Genomic DNA, 23742 nt, shown 5'->3' on the forward strand with positions numbered 1-23742 from the left:
ATGAAAACAATAAGCAGTGTGTAAGGGCTGTGTAATTTCCTGTTTGTTCGACGCTTCGTTTTCATGTCACTATTAAAATTATTGCTACCTTTTACTTAACAGGGACTAAATGGTCTCTTATAAAATGATAATCAGAATCGCAAAAAAAGTCAACTCATTTGAAACACTTGCGGAACGGGACGTCTCTCTCTCTTCTGAAATCCGCCTCGGTGATCATGGGCTGGTCTGAAATCTATTTCTTTCAAAAGTGTTGCGCCAGGTTTACGTTGTCGGCGTTTCTCTTTAAACCTAGTTTGTTTTTGTTTTCATGGACGAGGACAGTTTTTCCAAAGAAAAAAGGATCTGAGGTTAAGTGGCTTTCGTCCACTGATGTCGCACCTTCGGATCAATTAGAAACGTGTGAATACTTACACTATGATTATCGTTTCACTGCAACTGCCCACAACACAACATCTAAAAACTCTCTCTCTCTCAAAAAAAATAAAATAGACCGAAAAGTGTATATCGTTTAAAAGTTTACTGAATGACCAGTGTTATTTTGGCCTCAGGGGTATGACTTCCTCACATTTTGTCATTTGGTGGCGCACTTTCGGCGAGAGTCTGAAATCCGGAAACAATTGACCATTTCAGGATAGGTGGGCGTGGCTACAACACGAGAAATATCCCAAATTTACTTGGATACAAGTAATCATTTTCAGCAAAAAAATCAATAACTGCCCATTTCAGTGGGGCACAGATCTAAAATGGGAAACGTGAGGGTGGGCATTGCACAGGCACTTTAATTGTCTAATTTTGATGATTATTTTTGTCATTTTTGGTAAAAAGTGTTATTTTCGACTTCTTGTTAAAAAACTTAAGTCCAATTGCTTTGATATTACATATATAGGTACTAAATGTGGACCTCTCTCAGATTTGTTCATTTCATGATGATATCTTCAATTCATTAATTTTGATGAATATTTTTCTTATTTTTGGTAAAAAATGATATTTTCACTTTCTTGTTAAAAACCTCAAATCCAATTGCTTTGATATTATACATATATGTACTACATGTGGACCGCTCTCAGATTTGTTTCGTGGTAATATCTTCAATTATCTAATTTTGATGAATTTTGGTGAAAAGTGATATTTTTGAATTCTTGTTGAAAACAGCAAGTTCGATTGCTTCGATACAATGTGTATTGCTAACAGCGGAGCTATCTCAGCCGACAGGCTGCTTGTTTATGATGTAAATTTATGAATCTCATGATACTGATCTGGGTCTCTTAGGTCTTATTAGCTGAAAATCATGAATTATTCAAAAAACTTAGAAAATTGCACATATTACAAGAGAAGTAAATTTAGTTTATTTTCAACTTCTTTAGACAGCATTGTGCTGATAGCTAGACTACTTGTGATGTCTGTCTTCCATTTATAATTTAATAGTTTACTTTTTCTGACAAATTTTACAGAGATGTTGCAGAAATGGAGGGTGATTTGGTTCAAGAGAAGTTTATTTGCCAAAATTTTTAAATACACTATACCTAATTAAAACTGAACATTATTTTCTATTTCTAGATTACATTTGTCATTATTCCTGAACTTGCACTTGAATATGCCAACTCAGAGATAACTTATTAATATACATTGTATATGTTAATGAGAACACTTAAAAGTTTTTCATTTAAAAGTATAATTATCGTGGTTGTCTTCCTATACATATGATTCTTATTTTAAAATAAAAAGTTTATTGGTACCATTGCTTTTTAGGGGAATCCATATAATTATAACTGATTATTAAGGGTATATAATTATTTTAATTTCTATTTTCATGCAAATGACTTTCTTGTGATATAAGCAATTAAAATGTACATATTTAACATGTATATATTTTGAAGGGTTGCCTGCAGTTAAAAAAAGACTTGAGGGTTGAAAAATACAACAATCTGTAATAATATCAGTATTTTTGTTAAAAATCCAAATCTAGATTACCTGTACCGACATGTTCATTACCGCTGAAATCTAGGCTGGGTTCTTGTATTGATCTGTGGGCGAAGCAGAAACCTGATTAGCATATGCACTTCTGTCTGATTGAAGAGTCATTAGCATACGTCTGCCTGCCAGGCTGCAATCATTATAATATATCCTCTCTTATTGGATATCAAATGATGCGGAATGTTTCATTATAACAAAGGGGTGGTCAATGCTGTGATTTATACAGGGACTAAAAAAAATAGACAACTTCTTCTCTCATTAGCAGTCAGATTATAATGGGTTTGTATCTGTACTCATTATAAGGTTGTTGCATTCATTTGTTTCGTGATATATTTACTCATTTGTTAAATCCTCACTAATCTATTGTTCAGAACAGTGCATGTTTTTTACTCAAAGCGGCATTATGACAGATACTTAAAAGCCTTGCTTGTAAAATATTAAATCAGGATTGAGAATTTGATGGAAATGTTTCCCCTGGGGAGGTTAGAACTGAAGTCCAACATAAAAATGAATTTAGACGCGTTGCTGAGAGTAACAAAACTGTCCTTTCTCATTCAACGCATCGCTTTTTAAATTTAAATTTGATTTGTACATTGCAGTGCTTTGCATGTGTTATTCGCTGAGACACAGATTTATTTGCAAAGTCTGAGAAATAATAGTGTCTTGGGATTTCCAGTCGTCATGGTAACTCGCTAGTCTGTTGGATGGTTATCATTGGAATGCAGAGTACCATGTGCTAGGATTGGTTCTTACTCTTTTCTGAACAGGAGTTTCCAATCAAAATAATCAAATTAAAACTAATCAAATCAGAAACGGTACGTAAGATTAAAAACTTGCTGCATGTAAGAAACTCCTTCGGTTTTATCTTTCGTATAATATAAAAGGCTGTCAACAGTGAGTGGATAAAGACGCATTCTGTACACAGTCTAAGGTAGGTATATGAACATAACATTATGCTTTTCGTCACTGAAGCTTAATGCATAATATAAATTATGAAATCTACCATCATTTGATATTAAAGTAATTATTAAAAGATTGGCAAATTTGACTAATGGATACATTTCATTAGGCTTTGATAATCAGGTGTTTCATATTTTATGAAAAGGTGGTTACGGGTATATCATTTGCTGTGTCTCTTTATCCTAGTCTTTCTCCTGCAGTAGTTGCTTGTTTCGTTTTCTCCCTGGTGATTTTCCAGTGATTTTTTTTTCCTGTGACTGTTATTCAGTGTGGTTTTGATGGAAATGAGCATCATTATGGAATCGTATGGATTGTTTCTTTGTTTCATCTGTCGCTGCTCTGTGTGTATTGTTAGTAATGTCTCTCAGGTTTGTGATTTCTATACTGCATTTTTTTCAGCCTTTGTATCGACAATGGCCTTTTAGTTTGTGAGCTTGATTGTCTAATCAAGCAGAGAATGCAATTTTTTCTAACAACAGATTTACAAATAACTAAATTTTGCATCACAGGATTTTATTTTTTTAAATATGTGTGCTATCATGGAATGTTGATAATATTGTACTTCACTCAATTTTTTTTCATTTCCACCATTAATATCATTTGTTTGTAGCATAATCTTGAAAACAGTATTTTTTCAGTTTCGATTTTTTGGCAAATCAGTTGCTTCTTTGTTTTAGACTTGGTGTATGTAATTTCACTAGAGCCGTCTTTAGTGACACTTGTATTTTATCTGCAGTTCTCTAGATAGTATTTTATATATTCTTGATAAAATTTGACTGTTAATTTTTTTTTTCAAATTGTTTGATTGAATGAAATGACAGACATCGTATACACATATATTTATGAGTCAGCTAAGTTTACAGTACATGTTGTACGTCTGGGGAATTTAAGGTAACCTTGAGATAAATTGATTTGTTTTGCTAACAAGACTCGCTCTACTCACTATTTAAATTTTATACTGAAATATTTATACAGTAAGAATACACTATCTGTGTTTTTCATTTTATCTCAGACTCTTTAAATATTTTAACAAGAATGATATAAAAATGGGAATAATAAAATCAGTGTCCACAATTTCTGATTGAAACATACTTCTTTTAAGCTCCGCTGTCGTCTTTGTCGAGTGGAGATTATCATATGAGTGATTGTCTGTCGGCGTCCGCCGTCTGTGTCAACTTTTTAATTTTTTGACTTCTTTTTGAAAACTTATTGCTTTAATACTTGGTGTATATGTACCTTGAGATGATATTAATGTGTTGTATATAGTGTAGATCATAGAAATTGTGATCCCTGGTATTAATGTGTTGTATACGGTGTAGATCATAGAAATTGTGATCCCTGGTATCAATGTGTTGTATACGGTGTAGATCATAGAAATTGTGATCCCTGGTATCAATGTGTTGTATATAGTGTAGATCATAGAAATTGTGATCCCTGGTATCAATGTGGTGTATAAGGTGTAGATCAGAGAAATTGTGATCCCTGGTATCAATGTGTTGTATATGGTGTAGATCAGAGAAATTGTGATCCCTGGTATCAATGTGTTGTATACGGTGTAGATCATAGAAATTGTGATCCCTGGTATCAATGTGTTGTATACAGTGTAGATCATAGAAATTGTGATCCCTGGTATTAATGTGTTGTATACGGTGTAGATCAGAGAAATTGTGATCCCTGGTATCAATGTGTTGTATACGGTGTAGATCATAGAAATTGTGATCCCTGGTATTAATGTGTTGTATACAGTGTAGATCAGAGAAATTGTGATCCCTGGTATCAATGTGTTGTATACGGTGTAGATCATAGAAATTGTGATCCCTGGTATCAATGTGTTGTATACGGTGTAGATCAGAGAAATTGTGATCCCTGGTATCAATGTGTTGTATATGGTATAGATCATAGAAATTGTGATCCCTGGTATCAATGTATTGTATACGGTGTAGATCATAGAAATTGTGATCCCTGGTATCAATGTGTTGTATACGGTGTAGATCAGAGAAATTGTGATCCCTGGTATCAATGTGTTGTATACGGTGTAGATCAGAGAAATTGTGATCCCTGGTATCAGTGTGTTGTATACGGTGTAGATCATAGAAATTGTGATCCCTGGTATTAATGTGTTGTATACAGTGTAGATCAGAGAAATTGTGATCCCTGGTATCAATGTGTTGTATACGGTGTAGATCATAGAAATTGTGATCCCTGGTATCAATGTGTTGTATACGGTGTAGATCATAGAAATTGTGATCCCTGGTATTAATGTGTTGTATATGGTGTAGATCAGAGAAATTGTGATCCCTGGTATCAATGTGTTGTATACGGTGTAGATCATAGAAATTGTGATCCCTGGTATCAATGTGTTGTATACGGTGTAGATCATAGAAATTGTGATCCCTGGTATCAATGTGTTGTATACGGTGTAGATCATAGAAATTGTGATCCCTGGTATCAATGTGTTGTATACGGTGTAGATCATAGAAATTGTGATCCCTGGTATCAATGTGTTGTATACGGTGTAGATCATAGAAATTGTGATCCCTGGTATCAATGTGTTGTATACGGTGTAGATCATAGAAATTGTGATCCCTGGTATTAATGTGTTGTATATGGTGTAGATCAGAGAAATTGTGATCCCTGGTATCAATGTGTTGTATACGGTGTAGATCATAGAAATTGTGATCCCTGGTATCAATGTGTTGTATACAGTGTAGATCATAGAAATTGTGATCCCTGGTATCAATGTGTTGTATACGGTGTAGATCATAGAAATTGTGATCCCTGGTATCAATGTGTTGTATACGGTGTAGATCATAGAAATTGTGATCCCTGGTATCAATGTGTTGTATACGGTGTAGATCATAGAAATTGTGATCCCTGGTATCAATGTGTTGTATATAGTGTAGATCATAGAAATTGTGATCCCTGGTATCAATGTGTTGTATACGGTGTAGATCAGAGAAATTGTGATCCCTGGTATTAATGTGTTGTATATGGTGTAGATCAGAGAAATTGTGATCCCTGGTATTAATGTGTTGTATACGGTGTAGATCATAGAAATTGTGATCCCTGGTATTAATGTGTTGTATACGGTGTAGATCATAGAAATTGTGATCCCTGGTATCAATGTGTTGTATACGGTGTAGATCATAGAAATTGTGATCCCTGGTATCAATGTGTTGTATACGGTGTAGATCAGAGAAATTGTGATCCCTGGTATTAATGTGTTGTATACGGTGTAGATCAGAGAAATTGTGATCCCTGGTATCAATGTGTTGTATACGGTGTAGATCATAGAAATTGTGATCCCTGGTATCAATGTGTTGTATACGGTGTAGATCATAGAAATTGTGATCCCTGGTATCAATGTGTTGTATACGGTGTAGATCAGAGAAATTGTGATCCCTGGTATCAATGTGTTGTATACGGTGTAGATCAGGGAAACTGTGATCCCTGGTATCAGTGTGTTGTATACGGTGTAGATCATAGAAATTGTGATCCCTGGTATCAATGTGTTGTATACGGTGTAGATCATAGAAATTGTGATCCCTGGTATCAATGTGTTGTATACGGTGTAGATCAGGGAAATTGTGATCCCTGGTATTAATGTGTTGTATACGGTGTAGATCATAGAAATTGTGATCCCTGGTATCAATGTGTTGTATACGGTGTAGATCATAGAAATTGTGATCCCTGGTATTAATGTGTTGTATATAGTGTAGATCAGAGAAATTGTGATCCCTGGTATCAATGTGTTGTATATAGTGTAGATCATAGAAATTGTGATCCCTGGTATCAATGTGTTGTATACGGTGTAGATCATAGAAATTGTGATCCCTGGTATTAATGTGTTGTATATAGTGTAGATCATAGAAATTGTGATCCCTGGTATCAATGTGTTGTATACGGTGTAGATCAGAGAAATTGTGATCCCTGGTATTAATGTGTTGTATACGGTGTAGATCATAGAAATTGTGATCCCTGGTATTAATGTGTTGTATACGGTGTAGATCAGAGAAATTGTGATCCCTGGTATTAATGTGTTGTATACGGTGTAGATCATAGAAATTGTGATCCCTGGTATCAATGTGTTGTATATAGTGTAGATCATAGAAATTGTGATCCCTGGTATCAATGTGTTGTATATAGTGTAGATCATAGAAATTGTGATCCCTGGTATCAATGTGTTGTATATAGTGTAGATCATAGAAATTGTGATCCCTGGTATCAATGTGTTGTATATAGTGTAGATCATAGAAATTGTGATCCCTGGTATTAATGTGTTGTATACGGTGTAGATCATAGAAATTGTGATCCCTGGTATTAATGTGTTGTATATGGTGTAGATCATAGAAATTGCGATCCCTGGTATCAATGTGTTGTATATAGTGTAGATCATAGAAATTGTGATCCCTGGTATTAATGTGTTGTATACGGTGTAGATCATAGAAATTGTGATCCCTGGTATTAATGTGTTGTATACGGTGTAGATCATAGAAATTGTGATCCCTGGTATTAATGTGTTGTATACGGTGTAGATCATAGAAATTGTGATCCCTGGTATCAATGTGTTGTATACGGTGTAGATCATAGAAATTGTGATCCCTGGTATCAATGTGTTGTATATAGTGTAGATCAGAGAAATTGCGATCCCTGGTATCAATGTGTTGTATACGGTGTAGATCATAGAAATTGTGATCCCTGGTATCAATGTGTTGTATATAGTGTAGATCATAGAAATTGTGATCCCTGGTATCAATGTGTTGTATATAGTGTAGATCATAGAAATTGTGATCCCTGGTATTAATGTGTTGTATACAGTGTAGATCATAGAAATTGTGATCCCTGGTATCAATGTGTTGTATACGGTGTAGATCATAGAAATTGTGATCCCTGGTATTAATGTGTTGTATACAGTGTAGATCATAGAAATTGTGATCCCTGGTATCAATGTGTTGTATATAGTGTAGATCATAGAAATTGTGATCCCTGGTATTAATGTGTTGTATACAGTGTAGATCATAGAAATTGTGATCCCTGGTATCAATGTGTTGTATATAGTGTAGATCATAGAAATTGTGATCCCTGGTATCAATGTGTTGTATACAGTGTAGATCATAGAAATTGTGATCCCTGGTATCAATGTGTTGTATATAGTGTAGATCATAGAAATTGTGATCCCTGGTATCAATGTGTTGTATATAGTGTAGATCATAGAAATTGTGATCCCTGGTATCAATGTGTTGTATACAGTGTAGATCATAGAAATTGTGATCCCTGGTATCAATGTGTTGTATATAGTGTAGATCATAGAAATTGTGATCCCTGGTATTAATGTGTTGTATACGGTGTAGATCATAGAAATTGTGATCCCTGGTATTAATGTGTTGTATACAGTGTAGATCATAGAAATTGTGATCCCTGGTATCAATGTGTTGTATACAGTGTAGATCATAGAAATTGTGATCCCTGGTATCAATGTGTTGTATACGGTGTAGATCATAGAAATTGTGATCCCTGGTATCAATGTGTTGTATATAGTGTAGATCATAGAAATTGTGATCCCTGGTATCAATGTGTTGTATACGGTGTAGATCATAGAAATTGTGATCCCTGGTATCAATGTGTTGTATACGGTGTAGATCATAGAAATTGTGATCCCTGGTATCAATGTGTTGTATATAGTGTAGATCATAGAAATTGTGATCCCTGGTATCAATGTGTTGTATATAGTGTAGATCATAGAAATTGTGATCCCTGGTATCAATGTGTTGTATATAGTGTAGATCATAGAAATTGTGATCCCTGGTATCAATGTGTTGTATACGGTGTAGATCATAGAAATTGTGATCCCTGGTATCAATGTGTTGTATACGGTGTAGATCAGAGAAATTGTGATCCCTGGTATCAATGTGTTGTATACGGTGTAGATCAGAGAAATTGTGATCCCTGGTATCAATGTGTTGTATACGGTGTAGATCAGAGAAATTGTGATCCCTGGTATCAATGTGTTGTATATAGTGTAGATCATAGAAATTGTGATCCCTGGTATCAATGTGTTGTATACGGTGTAGATCAGAGAAATTGTGATCCCTGGTATCAATGTGTTGTATACGGTGTAGATCATAGAAATTGTGATCCCTGGTATCAATGTGTTGTATACGGTGTAGATCAGAGAAATTGTGATCCCTGGTATCAATGTGTTGTATATAGTGTAGATCAGAGAAATTGTGATCCCTGGTATCAATGTGTTGTATACGGTGTAGATCATAGAAATTGTGATCCCTGGTATCAATGTGTTGTATACGGTGTAGATCATAGAAATTGTGATCCCTGGTATCAATGTGTTGTATACGGTGTAGATCATAGAAATTGTGATCCCTGGTATTAATGTGTTGTATACGGTGTAGATCATAGAAATTGTGATCCCTGGTATCAATGTGTTGTATACGGTGTAGATCATAGAAATTGTGATCCCTGGTATCAATGTGTTGTATATAGTGTAGATCATAGAAATTGTGATCCCTGGTATCAATGTGTTGTATACGGTGTAGATCATAGAAATTGTGATCCCTGGTATTAATGTGTTGTATACGGTGTAGATCATAGAAATTGTGATCCCTGGTATCAATGTGTTGTATACAGTGTAGATCAGAGAAATTGTGATCCCTGGTATCAATGTGTTGTATATAGTGTAGATCATAGAAATTGTGATCCCTGGTATTAATGTGTTGTATATAGTGTAGATCATAGAAATTGTGATCCCTGGTATCAATGTGTTGTATACGGTGTAGATCATAGAAATTGTGATCCCTGGTATCAATGTGTTGTATACGGTGTAGATCATAGAAATTGTGATCCCTGGTATCAATGTGTTGTATATAGTGTAGATCATAGAAATTGTGATCCCTGGTATTAATGTGTTGTATATAGTGTAGATCATAGAAATTGTGATCCCTGGTATCAATGTGTTGTATACGGTGTAGATCAGAGAAATTGTGATCCCTGGTATCAATGTATTGTATACGGTGTAGATCATAGAAATTGTGATCCCTGGTATCAATGTGTTGTATATAGTGTAGATCAGAGAAATTGTGATCCCTGGTATCAATGTGTTGTATACAGTGTAGATCAGAGAAATTGTGATCCCTGGTATTAATGTGTTGTATACGGTGTAGATCATAGAAATTGTGATCCCTGGTATTAATGTGTTGTATATAGTGTAGATCATAGAAATTGTGATCCCTGGTATCAATGTGTTGTATATAGTGTAGATCATAGAAATTGTGATCCCTGGTATCAATGTGTTGTATACAGTGTAGATCAGAGAAATTGTGATCCCTGGTATCAATGTGTTGTATATAGTGTAGATCAGAGAAATTGTGATCCCTGGTATCAATGTGTTGTATACAGTGTAGATCAGAGAAATTGTGATCCCTGGTATTAATGTGTTGTATACAGTGTAGATCAGAGAAATTGTGATCCCTGGTATCAATGTGTTGTATATGGTGTAGATCATAGAAATTGTGATCCCTGGTATTAATGTGTTGTATATAGTGTAGATCATAGAAATTGTGATCCCTGGTATCAATGTGTTGTATATAGTGTAGATCATAGAAATTGTGATCCCTGGTATCAATGTGTTGTATATAGTGTAGATCAGAGAAATTGTGATCCCTGGTATCAATGTGTTGTATACAGTGTAGATCAGAGAAATTGTGATCCCTGGTATTAATGTGTTGTATACGGTGTAGATCATAGAAATTGTGATCCCTGGTATTAATGTGTTGTATATAGTGTAGATCATAGAAATTGTGATCCCTGGTATTAATGTGTTGTATACGGTGTAGATCAGAGAAATTGTGATCCCTGGTATCAATGTGTTGTATATAGTGTAGATCATAGAAATTGTGATCCCTGGTATTAATGTGTTGTATATAGTGTAGATCATAGAAATTGTGATCCCTGGTATCAATGTGTTGTATACGGTGTAGATCATAGAAATTGTGATCCCTGGTATCAATGTGTTGTATACGGTGTAGATCATAGAAATTGTGATCCCTGGTATCAATGTGTTGTATACGGTGTAGATCATAGAAATTGTGATCCCTGGTATCAATGTGTTGTATATAGTGTAGATCATAGAAATTGTGATCCCTGGTATTAATGTGTTGTATATAGTGTAGATCATAGAAATTGTGATCCCTGGTATCAATGTGTTGTATACGGTGTAGATCATAGAAATTGTGATCCCTGGTATCAATGTGTTGTATACGGTGTAGATCATAGAAATTGTGATCCCTGGTATCAATGTGTTGTATACGGTGTAGATCATAGAAATTGTGATCCCTGGTATCAATGTGTTGTATACAGTGTAGATCATAGAAATTGTGATCCCTGGTATCAATGTGTTGTATACGGTGTAGATCATAGAAATTGTGATCCCTGGTATTAATGTGTTGTATATGGTGTAGATCAGAGAAATTGTGATCCCTGGTATCAATGTGTTGTATACGGTGTAGATCATAGAAATTGTGATCCCTGGTATTAATGTGTTGTATACGGTGTAGATCATAGAAATTGTGATCCCTGGTATTAATGTGTTGTATACGGTGTAGATCATAGAAATTGTGATCCCTGGTATTAATGTGTTGTATACGGTGTAGATCATAGAAATTGTGATCCCTGGTATCAATGTGTTGTATATAGTGTAGATCATAGAAATTGTGATCCCTGGTATCAATGTGTTGTATACGGTGTAGATCATAGAAATTGTGATCCCTGGTATCAATGTGTTGTATACGGTGTAGATCATAGAAATTGTGATCCCTGGTATCAATGTGTTGTATACGGTGTAGATCATAGAAATTGTGATCCCTGGTATCAATGTGTTGTATACGGTGTAGATCATAGAAATTGTGATCCCTGGTATCAATGTGTTGTATACGGTGTAGATCATAGAAATTGTGATCCCTGGTATCAATGTGTTGTATACGGTGTAGATCATAGAAATTGTGATCCCTGGTATCAATGTGTTGTATACGGTGTAGATCATAGAAATTGTGATCCCTGGTATCAATGTGTTGTATACGGTGTAGATCATAGAAATTGTGATCCCTGGTATCAATGTGTTGTATACGGTGTAGATCATAGAAATTGTGATCCCTGGTATCAATGTGTTGTATACGGTGTAGATCATAGAAATTGTGATCCCTGGTATCAATGTGTTGTATACGGTGTAGATCATAGAAATTGTGATCCCTGGTATCAATGTGTTGTATATGGTGTAGATCATAGAAATTGTGATCCCTGGTATTAATGTGTTGTATACGGTGTAGATCATAGAAATTGTGATCCCTGGTATCAATGTGTTGTATACGGTGTAGATCATAGAAATTGTGATCCCTGGTATTAATGTGTTGTATACGGTGTAGATCATAGAAATTGTGATCCCTGGTATCAATGTGTTGTATACGGTGTAGATCATAGAAATTGTGATCCCTGGTATCAATGTGTTGTATATAGTGTAGATCATAGAAATTGTGATCCCTGGTATCAATGTGTTGTATACGGTGTAGATCATAGAAATTGTGATCCCTGGTATCAATGTGTTGTATACGGTGTAGATCATAGAAATTGTGATCCCTGGTATCAATGTGTTGTATACGGTGTAGATCAGAGAAATTGTGATCCCTGGTATCAATGTGTTGTATACGGTGTAGATCATAGAAATTGTGATCCCTGGTATCAATGTGTTGTATACGGTGTAGATCATAGAAATTGTGATCCCTGGTATCAATGTGTTGTATACGGTGTAGATCATAGAAATTGTGATCCCTGGTATCAATGTGTTGTATACGGTGTAGATCATAGAAATTGTGATCCCTGGTATCAATGTGTTGTATACAGTGTAGATCAGAGAAATTGTGATCCCTGGTATCAATGTGTTGTATACGGTGTAGATCATAGAAATTGTGATCCCTGGTATCAATGTGTTGTATACGGTGTAGATCATAGAAATTGTGATCCCTGGTATCAATGTGTTGTATACGGTGTAGATCATAGAAATTGTGATCCCTGGTATCAATGTGTTGTATATAGTGTAGATCATAGAAATTGTGATCCCTGGTATCAATGTGTTGTATATGGTGTAGATCATAGAAATTGTGATCCCTGGTATCAATGTGTTGTATACGGTGTAGATCATAGAAATTGTGATCCCTGGTATCAATGTGTTGTATACGGTGTAGATCAGAGAAATTGTGATCCCTGGTATCAATGTATTGTATACGGTGTAGATCATAGAAATAGTGATCCCTGGTATCAATGTGTTGTATACGGTGTAGATCAGAGAAATTGTGATCCCTGGTATCAATGTGTTGTATACGGTGTAGATCATAGAAATTGTGATCCCTGGTATCAATGTGTTGTATACGGTGTAGATCATAGAAATTGTGATCCCTGGTATCAATGTGTTGTATACGGTGTAGATCATAGAAATAGTGATCCCTGGTATCAATGTGTTGTATACGGTGTAGATCATAGAAATTGTGATCCCTGGTATCAATGTGTTGTATACGGTGTAGATCATAGAAATTGTGATCCCTGGTATCAATGTGTTGTATACGGTGTAGATCATAGAAATAGTGATCCCTGGTATCAATGTGTTGTATACGGTGTAGATCATAGAAATTGTGATCCCTGGTATCAATGTGTTGTATACGGTGTAGATCATAGAAATTGTGATCCCTGGTATCAATGTGTTGTATACGGTGTAGATCATAGAAATTGTGATCCCTGGTATCAATGTGTTGTATACGGTGTAGATCATAGAAATAGTGATCCCTGGTATTAATGTGTTGTATACGGTGTAGATCAGAGAAATTGTGATCCCTGGTATCAATGTGTTGTATATAGTGTAGATCATAGAAATTGTGATCCCTGGTATCAATGTGTTGTATACGGTGTAGATCAGGGAAATTGTGATCCCTGGTATCAATGTGTTGTATATAGTGTAGATCAGAGAAATTGTGATCCCTGGTATCAATGTGTTGTATACGGTGTAGATCATAGAAATTGTGATCCCTGGTATCAATGTGTTGTATATGGTGTAGATCAGAGAAATTGTGATCCCTGGTATCAATGTGTTGTATACGGTGTAGATCAGAGAAATTGTGATCCCTGGTATCAATGTGTTGTATATGGTGTAGATCAGAGAAATTGTGATCCCTGGTATCAATGTGTTGTATACGGTGTAGATCATAGAAATTGTGATCCCTGGTATCAATGTGTTGTATACGGTGTAGATCATAGAAATTGTGATCCCTGGTATCAGTGTGTTGTATACGGTGTAGATCATAGAAATTGTGATCCCTGGTATCAATGTGTTGTATACGGTGTAGATCATAGAAATTGTGATCCCTGGTATCAATGTGTTGTATACGGTGTAGATCATAGAAATTGTGATCCCTGGTATCAATGTGTTGTATACGGTGTAGATCATAGAAATTGTGATCCCTGGTATCAATGTGTTGTATATGGTGTAGATCAGAGAAATTGTGATCCCTGGTATCAATGTGTTGTATACGGTGTAGATCATAGAAATTGTGATCCCTGGTATCAATGTGTTGTATACGGTGTAGATCAGAGAAATTGTGATCCCTGGTATCAATGTGTTGTATATGGTGTAGATCAGAGAAATTGTGATCCCTGGTATCAATGTGTTGTATATGGTGTAGATCAGAGAAATTGTGATCCCTGGTATTAATGTGTTGTATACGGTGTAGATCATAGAAATTGTGATCCCTGGTATTAATGTGTTGTATACGGTGTAGATCATAGAAATTGTGATCCCTGGTATCAATGTGTTGTATACGGTGTAGATCATAGAAATTGTGATCCCTGGTATCAATGTGTTGTATACGGTGTAGATCATAGAAATTGTGATCCCTGGTATTAATGTGTTGTATATGGTGTAGATCAGAGAAATTGTGATCCCTGGTATCAATGTGTTGTATACGGTGTAGATCAGGGAAATTGTGATCCCTGGTATCAATGTGTTGTATATGGTGTAGATCATAGAAATTGTGATCCCTGGTATCAATGTGTTGTATATAGTGTAGATCATAGAAATTGTGATCCCTGGTATTAATGTGTTGTATATGGTGTAGATCAGAGAAATTGTGATCCCTGGTATCAATGTGTTGTATATGGTGTAGATCATAGAAATTGTGATCCCTGGTATCAATGTGTTGTATACGGTGTAGATCATAGAAATTGTGATCCCTGGTATTAATGTGTTGTATACGGTGTAGATCAGAGAAATTGTGATCCCTGGTATCAATGTGTTGTATACGGTGTAGATCATAGAAATTGTGATCCCTGGTATTAATGTGTTGTATACGGTGTAGATCATAGAAATTGTGATCCCTGGTATCAATGTGTTGTATATGGTGTAGATCATAGAAATTGTGATCCCTGGTATCAATGTGTTGTATACGGTGTAGATCATAGAAATTGTGATCCCTGGTATCAATGTGTTGTATATGGTGTAGATCATAGAAATTGTGATCCCTGGTATCAATGTGTTGTATACGGTGTAGATCATAGAAATTGTGATCCCTGGTATCAATGTGTTGTATATGGTGTAGATCATAGAAATTGTGATCCCTGGTATCAATGTGTTGTATACGGTGTAGATCATAGAAATTGTGATCCCTGGTATTAATGTGTTGTATACGGTGTAGATCAGAGAAATTGTGATCCCTGGTATCAATGTGTTGTATACGGTGTAGATCATAGAAATTGTGATCCCTGGTATTAATGTGTTGTATACGGTGTAGATCATAGAAATTGTGATCCCTGGTATCAATGTGTTGTATACGGTGTAGATCAGAGAAATTGTGATCCCTGGTATTAATGTGTTGTATACGGTGTAGATCATAGAAATTGTGATCCCTGGTATTAATGTGTTGTATACGGTGTAGATCATAGAAATTGTGATCCCTGGTATCAATGTGTTGTATATGGTGTAGATCAGGGAAATTGTGATCCCTGGTATCAATGTGTTGTATACGGTGTAGATCATAGAAATTGTGATCCCTGGTATCAATGTGTTGTATATAGTGTAGATCATAGAAATTGTGATCCCTGGTATCAATGTGTTGTATACGGTGTAGATTATAGAAATTGTGATCCCTGGTATTAATGTGTTGTATACGGTGTAGATCATAGAAATTGTGATCCCTGGTATCAATGTGTTGTATACGGTGTAGATCATAGAAATTGTGATCCCTGGTATTAATGTGTTGTATATGGTGTAGATCATAGAAATTGTGATCCCTGGTATCAATGTGTTGTATACGGTGTAGATCAGAGAAATTGTGATCCCTGGTATCAATGTGTTGTATACGGTGTAGATCATAGAAATTGTGATCCCTGGTATCAATGTGTTGTATATAGTGTAGATCATAGAAATTGTGATCCCTGGTATCAATGTGTTGTATACGGTGTAGATTATAGAAATTGTGATCCCTGGTATTAATGTGTTGTATACGGTGTAGATCATAGAAATTGTGATCCCTGGTATCAATGTGTTGTATACGGTGTAGATCATAGAAATTGTGATCCCTGGTATTAATGTGTTGTATATGGTGTAGATCATAGAAATTGTGATCCCTGGTATCAATGTGTTGTATACGGTGTAGATCATAGAAATTGTGATCCCTGGTATCAGTGTGTTGTATACGGTGTAGATCATAGAAATTGTGATCCCTGGTATCAATGTGTTGTATATAGTGTAGATCAGAGAAATAGTGATCCCTGGTATTAATGTGTTGTATACGGTGTAGATCATAGAAATTGTGATCCCTGGTATCAATGTGTTGTATACGGTGTAGATCATAGAAATTGTGATCCCTGGTATCAATGTGTTGTATACGGTGTAGATCAGGGAAACTGTAATGCCGTTCATTTTTGTCAATAGAGACCATATGCTTTTTGATTAAAAAAATAACCATTCGAAACAACTAAACATGTTGTCAACTTGCTTTTATGTTAATAATAAATATATTAATCTGTTTATTGTGCAAAAAATTCATATTATTGCTGAAGTTTTTAGCTCTTTATTCATCTTTATCCAGTTCCACATATTTTTCCTGTGAAAACTAAAAATAATTGTATGAAAAGCAAAGATTTGCTTGTAGCTACTTATATCAATATATTATGGACAAATCAAGAAGCGGTTGATTTTAATGTATAAAAAACAAAAGCCACTGGAATTGTATTTTTTCACAATAAGCATTCCTGTAAACAAATTGTGTGGTATACAAAATATTTGATTAAATAAAAATATACATTTTCTTTTAAAGTTTTAGAGGGTGAATTTTTGAGAGCAGGATTACTTTAAGATAAATGATTGATTTGCTATGAATTCATTTTTAGCATAGTGGATACTGTCATGTACACCATATATTTGTCAGTGTGTGGTTTGCATGCTTGTAATATGACATTCGATTTTTGTAGTGATTCAATAATAAACGTCTGATATGGGTTTTTACTTGGCACATCAGCTGCCTTCTTTGTATTTCACAAATTAGGTACATCGACAGTTAAATCCTTCAAATTGGCAAGTCTGCACATATATGGGGATATCTATAATAATTTGTTTCTTCGAAGATGATTTCTATAAAAAAAAATCCAATTTGATGAAAAAAATTTGCAGTGATTAGAATAGTATGCATTCTAGTTGCGTAACCATAGTGATATGCTGTAAACACTAATTTGATGGCTGATAGACACATCAGGTTTCCCTTACACATATGTTATTTTGAAAGACTCCAATTCAACTCTTCATTGAGTCTGATTTTGTCTGAGGCTATCATACTAGATTTGACAAAGAAGTCAGAGAATCTCTGCAGGATCTTTTATTGCTTCACCATAGAAGACCCCATCATTGACGCATGGACAAAATCTCAAGTAAAGGTCATGATATTAACTTTACAAATATATATCATTATATATCTGTATTTAATCCTGCGTTTTGATCATGACAAAGTGTTTTTTTTATGTTATTTTATTTAAATGGATGAATGTTGTATTGTTGGTTAGTAATTAGAACTATCTCAGTGTCAGGTTGTCCTCTGTTCAAAATTGCTAATGTCTTAAATGGCAGCCAGTTTTTTTGTTTTAAATTTTCAATGCAAGATATAGTCTGTAAAAATAAATGAATAATTGATGAGTTTATTTGACTGAGTTTTTGTTAAATTGATGGGCATTGCAACACGTAGGGACAGCAAGATGAATAAATTCATTGAATCATGTGTATATCCTGACTAATACATCTACACCTGTCAAGGTGTCACAGTGTTCTTTATTTCTTTTTTTCATATATTAAATCTTCAGCCTACTATTTTATAACAAACTTGACTTGTCAACTGTATAAAATTATATAAAAATATGCAAAAATAATGGTGGAAAAATTCTGATTTTCAAAGACTGAAAGGGGATTATATAACTGGTAATAACGACTTTGCTATGAAGATTTCAATAAATCTAAATATTTTCTTGCATAAAACATTTTAAAATATTTATGGCATAGCAAAAATTCTTCACTGTTCATATGCCTGCAATGTAAATTGGCTTGGCTTTTCTGTCAGTTTGACAATTTTACTCAGTGAGTTGCCTATATATTGCTGGATTATGGTTTTTTTTTCATCTTGAAATATATTTACGTGAGCAAACCAGCAAAATCGTGTCATTATTTTTTACGTGATTTCAATGGGGCCATCATTGGCTGTCACTTGTGCTTCTTCTCATATGTATTCCATTGTTAAGTTGAAATTAGCTTTTACATGAAGGTGAATGGATAAGCTTGTTTTTTTTTTTTTTCTCAATATGGGAAGAAACGCAATACACATCTGTCTTTAGAAATGAAAACAGTGTATGTTTAAAAATGGATGTCACAGCTTTTTTTTTTAATATTGTCAGGAATCTTAGAAAAAAATTAAAAAAACATTAAATTTTGTGGATGAATTTAAATTTACGACAATTTTGAAATTAAACCAAAGAAAACATGTGCACATTGATGTTGGAAAACAAAGTGACCAAAATACTGTTTTTTCATGTACTTCTAGAATGTACATCCATTATGAATTGCTCTTTGGTGTATTCCAATTTCATGGTGTATAAAATAATCTATTCTAAATATTTTTATACTTTGATAGGTAAACAGACATATTTTCTACCTGAGTGAAATCTGTTTTATTGAGCTGACTGTTTAATGGTTTTATCAGTTAGTTGTCCCATGGAGCTGACTGTATACATGTACTAACGTCTACATCAGTCAGTTGTTTCATGGAGCGTTTAAAAGTATATTATAAGCGTTGTGAAATTATGCTATGAATAACGATTTTAAAAAGTTCATTTCTATGAAGAATAAAAAAAATTGGTTACTTATTAGGTATGGCGTTCTAATTTTAATGTACGCAATCAAGCATTGCAATGAAAAGCAAATTGGCTGCTTGCACGTATACAATGTATGAAGTATACTATTTAGCCAGGTTATTTATCAGGGAAAGTGTGAGAATTGTCATTTTTAGGGTTAAAATCAAGCATATGGTTTTAATTGTGTTGTTGAATTTTAAAATTGCTGAAAATAAATGAAGCTACTGTGTTTTTGTATTGCATTTTATATTTTCCAGGTCAAGTATTCTGATTTATAGTGAAATCATCTTTCCTTGATTAATTTCAGTATTCCTGGATTTCTTTCATCTCATTTCAGGTGATAACTAACCTCTCCCAGTCATCATCATTATGGATGGAGACGCTACCACTCAGCAGACAGGGGTGGTCGATGGTGTAACAGCTGAGGGGCAGGTGCATGGAGACCATGTTAAAGGTCAAGACGTAGGTGGACATCACGGTGTATCGTCTGTTACAAATGCACAGCATGTCATCACTGGCAATCAGGTAATTCCTATACTCTTCTGTCTCCATGCTGGTTTAGCACAGATGACATAAAATCTGTCTTTGTCAGATACAGTGTTCTTTAGGTTTACCCATACTTCTGTTGCTTCTCTGCAACATTTGATAATAGCATGAGAGTTCTTGATAAAATTTGAATTCCAGTACCTCTCATAATGAATCACAGCCAAACTATAGATCAAATAGTAATATGCATAAAGCCTTTTATCTCCTGTTATCTAAATTAAAGCGACTTATGCTAATTGTTTTCAAATCTATCTCATCAATAAAATACTGAACCAATAATGCATTGGTGCAATATCTGCCATATTTTGAGTATTTATTATACTTTTTATCATAACACATTTTGTTCAATTTTACTGACGGGTGATACATAGTTTAATGGTTGTTATTGAGGTTAAAGGCATTTGAAGATATCATAGGTTTGTGTGACATTTCTGTATTTGTTCTTTGGATATTTATTACTAAATCTAGTAATCACATTTCTTTTGTATAGCGACTATTTGTGCATGGACTTGCATTTTGTATTTACAGAGCTGTACTAAATATACCTGCACAATCCTACATCGTGTAGTTCACTTTGGATACTGCAAGACTCAGAATTAACAATACCCTAAGGCATGTGTGCACACGCTTCCACTTTATGTATTCATTTCAAAAATAAGTAGTCCAACTGGACTACTATAAGAATTACTAAGAATTAGGAATTTCTCTCCATCAATTTATCAAAATACTAAGATATAGTAAACTTTAGAATTAAAATCTTCTCCAATATGAAAATCTCACTTGAGGAAAAATTGCCAAAATTGAAGAAATTTTCATATAGTATGACAACTGTGTATGGCTTCAAAAATAAAAATTAGAAGACTACCGATTGTTATTTTATATGGATACCATCTATTGAAATTGGCATCCCAAACACGCTCCCAGGGGAAAATGTTAATTTTCAGCCTTGTATTGTGTTATGTTTAAACAGGAGCTAAAACCGAGAATAAAAGGATTATTTATGTGAGGCATGTTTTTTTGAGAAAAAGATGTAGGTGATTAGCATTCTTTTGAATTGTAAAGCCTGGCTGACATCAAATGGATATGGTCACCATGGCAACATTCCTCACATCAATTGCTGTCATCAATGTTCCTGATTAGAGAATTTCTTGAACTGACTGAAATATTCAAAATATCTCTGCGCTTTTCCTAAATTGTTAACAATTCCTGCGTTTTAAAGCATGGGATTCTTATTTTCTTCAGCATCGCTATTAATAATTAAGGTATTTCGTGATTTTATTTCATCTGTTAAAGGTCTATGGATTGCTTCACCATTATGAAATTTCTGTAAATATTAATTTGGTTCAGAAAAGTAAAAAAAAAATTAGATTTTATAAGGAAAATGTCAATTGTGAATATATTTTGACATCATGCATGTAGGGGAATAAAGGTCTGTTTTTGTTTGAAATTTGATTATATTTATAATAGTCAGTTGCCTAGTTCTGATAATGTTTGCATCTCAGGAAAACAGAATGTGATAGGTGAAGTATACAATGAAGGTTGATTTTATTTCCAGGAACACGTACCTTCCAGGCATCAACTTGTTCATCCAATAGTATCTGTACACTCCATTGATGGACGGCTTAGTATTAAGAAGGTCAGTTAGCGATAACTGTACATGTACAGGAAAACCTGCATTTTCATCGTAAACTAACCATTATAACCATAACATAGACATCTTAATCAGTCATCTGCTTCTAGTAAAGTAGTCACCTTCAAACTGTTAATAGCACACTTTCATTTTATTAATTCTAACTTAATTAATTCTGATCAATGTAATTACTAAACATAACCAATAATCATTTCTACTATTTTCTTATATGAAGCTTGCAAAGAGTATGAATGAATAAATGACTGAATGAATGCACTAAAATCTGTTTGTATACTTAATACATTTTTGTCCTAAATGTTTCATTCTGTGATAAATTTAGGTATTTGGTTCTCTGACTTACAAATCATGTTGTATAGATTTTTACTCTTCTGTACCTATGTGTATGTATGTCTATTTTACCCATATATCTTTGATTTCATTGAAACTTGGTACATACCGGATTCTGCCGTAAATTTGCCCATCCGTGTTGAAAAACGCAAGTCTGATTGTTTTGATACTATACATATAAATACCGAGGTGGACCTCTCTCAGATTTGCTCATTTCGTGATGATATCTTCAATTCTCTAATATTGATGAATACTTTTGGTAAAAAGTGATATTTTTTAAATTCTTGTTGAAAACAGCAAGTCTGATTGCTTTGATACTATACATATTGTTCATTTTCTAATGATATTTTCAATTTTTTAATTGAATTGTGCATTGCTAACAGTGGAGCTTTCTCAGCCAGCAAAAACTAATCATTGCTTTTCAATGAAACCTGATAGATGCTCTTGAACAATAACTTGCATAAAAATTAGCCAATTTTTAGATATTTCAACAAGCACTTGAATGTCAATGAAACTAGGTGCTCTGAGATAAATACAAGTTCTGATTAGGGTTTAATTGAGTGCATACTAATTAATCAAATCACACAGACTAGCAAACTTGTGCGTGTTTCACAGATATCTCTTGTATCACTCATCCAAATTTAAATGAAACTTAATACTACTATAATAACAGCATGGCACATAAGATATGACTAACTTATCACATATGGTCATGTGGTCTTCTTAATATGCATAATATTACTACACCCAGATTCACAGACAATCTTTCATATGCCAAATTCTGTTAATTTTACAAGTCAAGTAAATACAATTCAACCTATCTACTTTTCGCTGATGACCCCCCCCCCACTGAATCATTGTTTAAAATGGGTTAAATTCTTCTAACTTGTAAGATATGTCAACCCTTTCACCACCAGTTTCCTCTTTTCATCACAAATTCACAAAATAGGGACAATAATAGCCAAATTATGTTTGAGTTAAAACTGAAAATTAATTCAATATTTGTCTATTGGCTCCAAATTAGAGTTCATTTCTAGAAAAAAGTGCAGACAAATTTGGGCGAGAAGGTCTGGTGGTGTAAAGTTTAATCTATGTTCTTCAAAGTGATTTGAACGGAGATTCATATCTAATTTGTCATTACAGTACTACTATAGACCTATAGACATTTTCACATGTGCTAAATTCTCCTAACTAAGGTATGATAAGATGTACTTTTGTATTCACCCCCACAGGATTTGAACAGAGGTTAATGTCTGCCAACAAATCAAAGGCATGAGTAGGTAGTTTAAATTATATACAGTCAGGTCGGGTCATGTGATATTTAAGTAGATAGTCAGATTTTGAGATTACCAAGTAATATGCTAATGTCCCTACGGAATGATAGGATTTCTACAAACTTTGTGTCAGGAATTAGTCTCAATTCCCTTGATAGTCTGTCTCCTAATTCCTTGGATTGCTTCCTGTTTCTTATAATATTGGAAAAGTTATAAATTATGTATTGCATTTCTCGTTACTTACAAAGCTATTTTAATTCAGATAAAAACCAATGCAGTTCACTGATCAAAAAATACAGACACTGCAATGACGTGAGTAGAGAGGCCCAGACCAGGATATCCACGAGTACAGCTGACTTACAGCAATTGTTGTCATAAAAAACAAGCATTTGAAAGTAGTTGCTTGTTGCATGTCAATCATTATCTGTTAATTTATTTGTGTGAATGCTTGTCTGAATGCTTATATGAATGTTTAATCGCACATACATTATTAATAGTTCTATTTTTATGTAAATTTTTAACATTTTGTAAAATGAATTCAATAAAAATGTATACCCTGTTACTTGTTTT

General features: G+C 34.2%; 1 protein-coding gene across 4 annotated transcripts in view; it reads left to right on the forward strand.

The window, feature by feature from the left end:
- Positions 1–23742, forward strand: part of LOC100373046 (uncharacterized) — a 56594-nt gene that overhangs the window by 8634 nt on the left and 24218 nt on the right. For all 4 annotated transcript variants that reach the window (XR_014929937.1, XM_085501517.1, XM_085501519.1 and 1 more), the window contains exon 2: positions 19712–19899. Coding sequence is in view for 3 of the 4 variants with exons in the window: in XM_085501517.1 (XP_085357643.1) it covers positions 19744–19899 (156 nt within the window). In the remaining variant the exon portion in view is untranslated. The remainder of the gene's footprint in view (positions 1–19711; positions 19900–23742) is intronic.

This window comes from Saccoglossus kowalevskii, chromosome 7 (genome assembly GCF_978046115.1).
Source record: "Saccoglossus kowalevskii chromosome 7, keSacKowa6.1, whole genome shotgun sequence".
NCBI classification, from domain to species: Eukaryota; Metazoa; Hemichordata; class Enteropneusta; family Harrimaniidae; genus Saccoglossus; species Saccoglossus kowalevskii.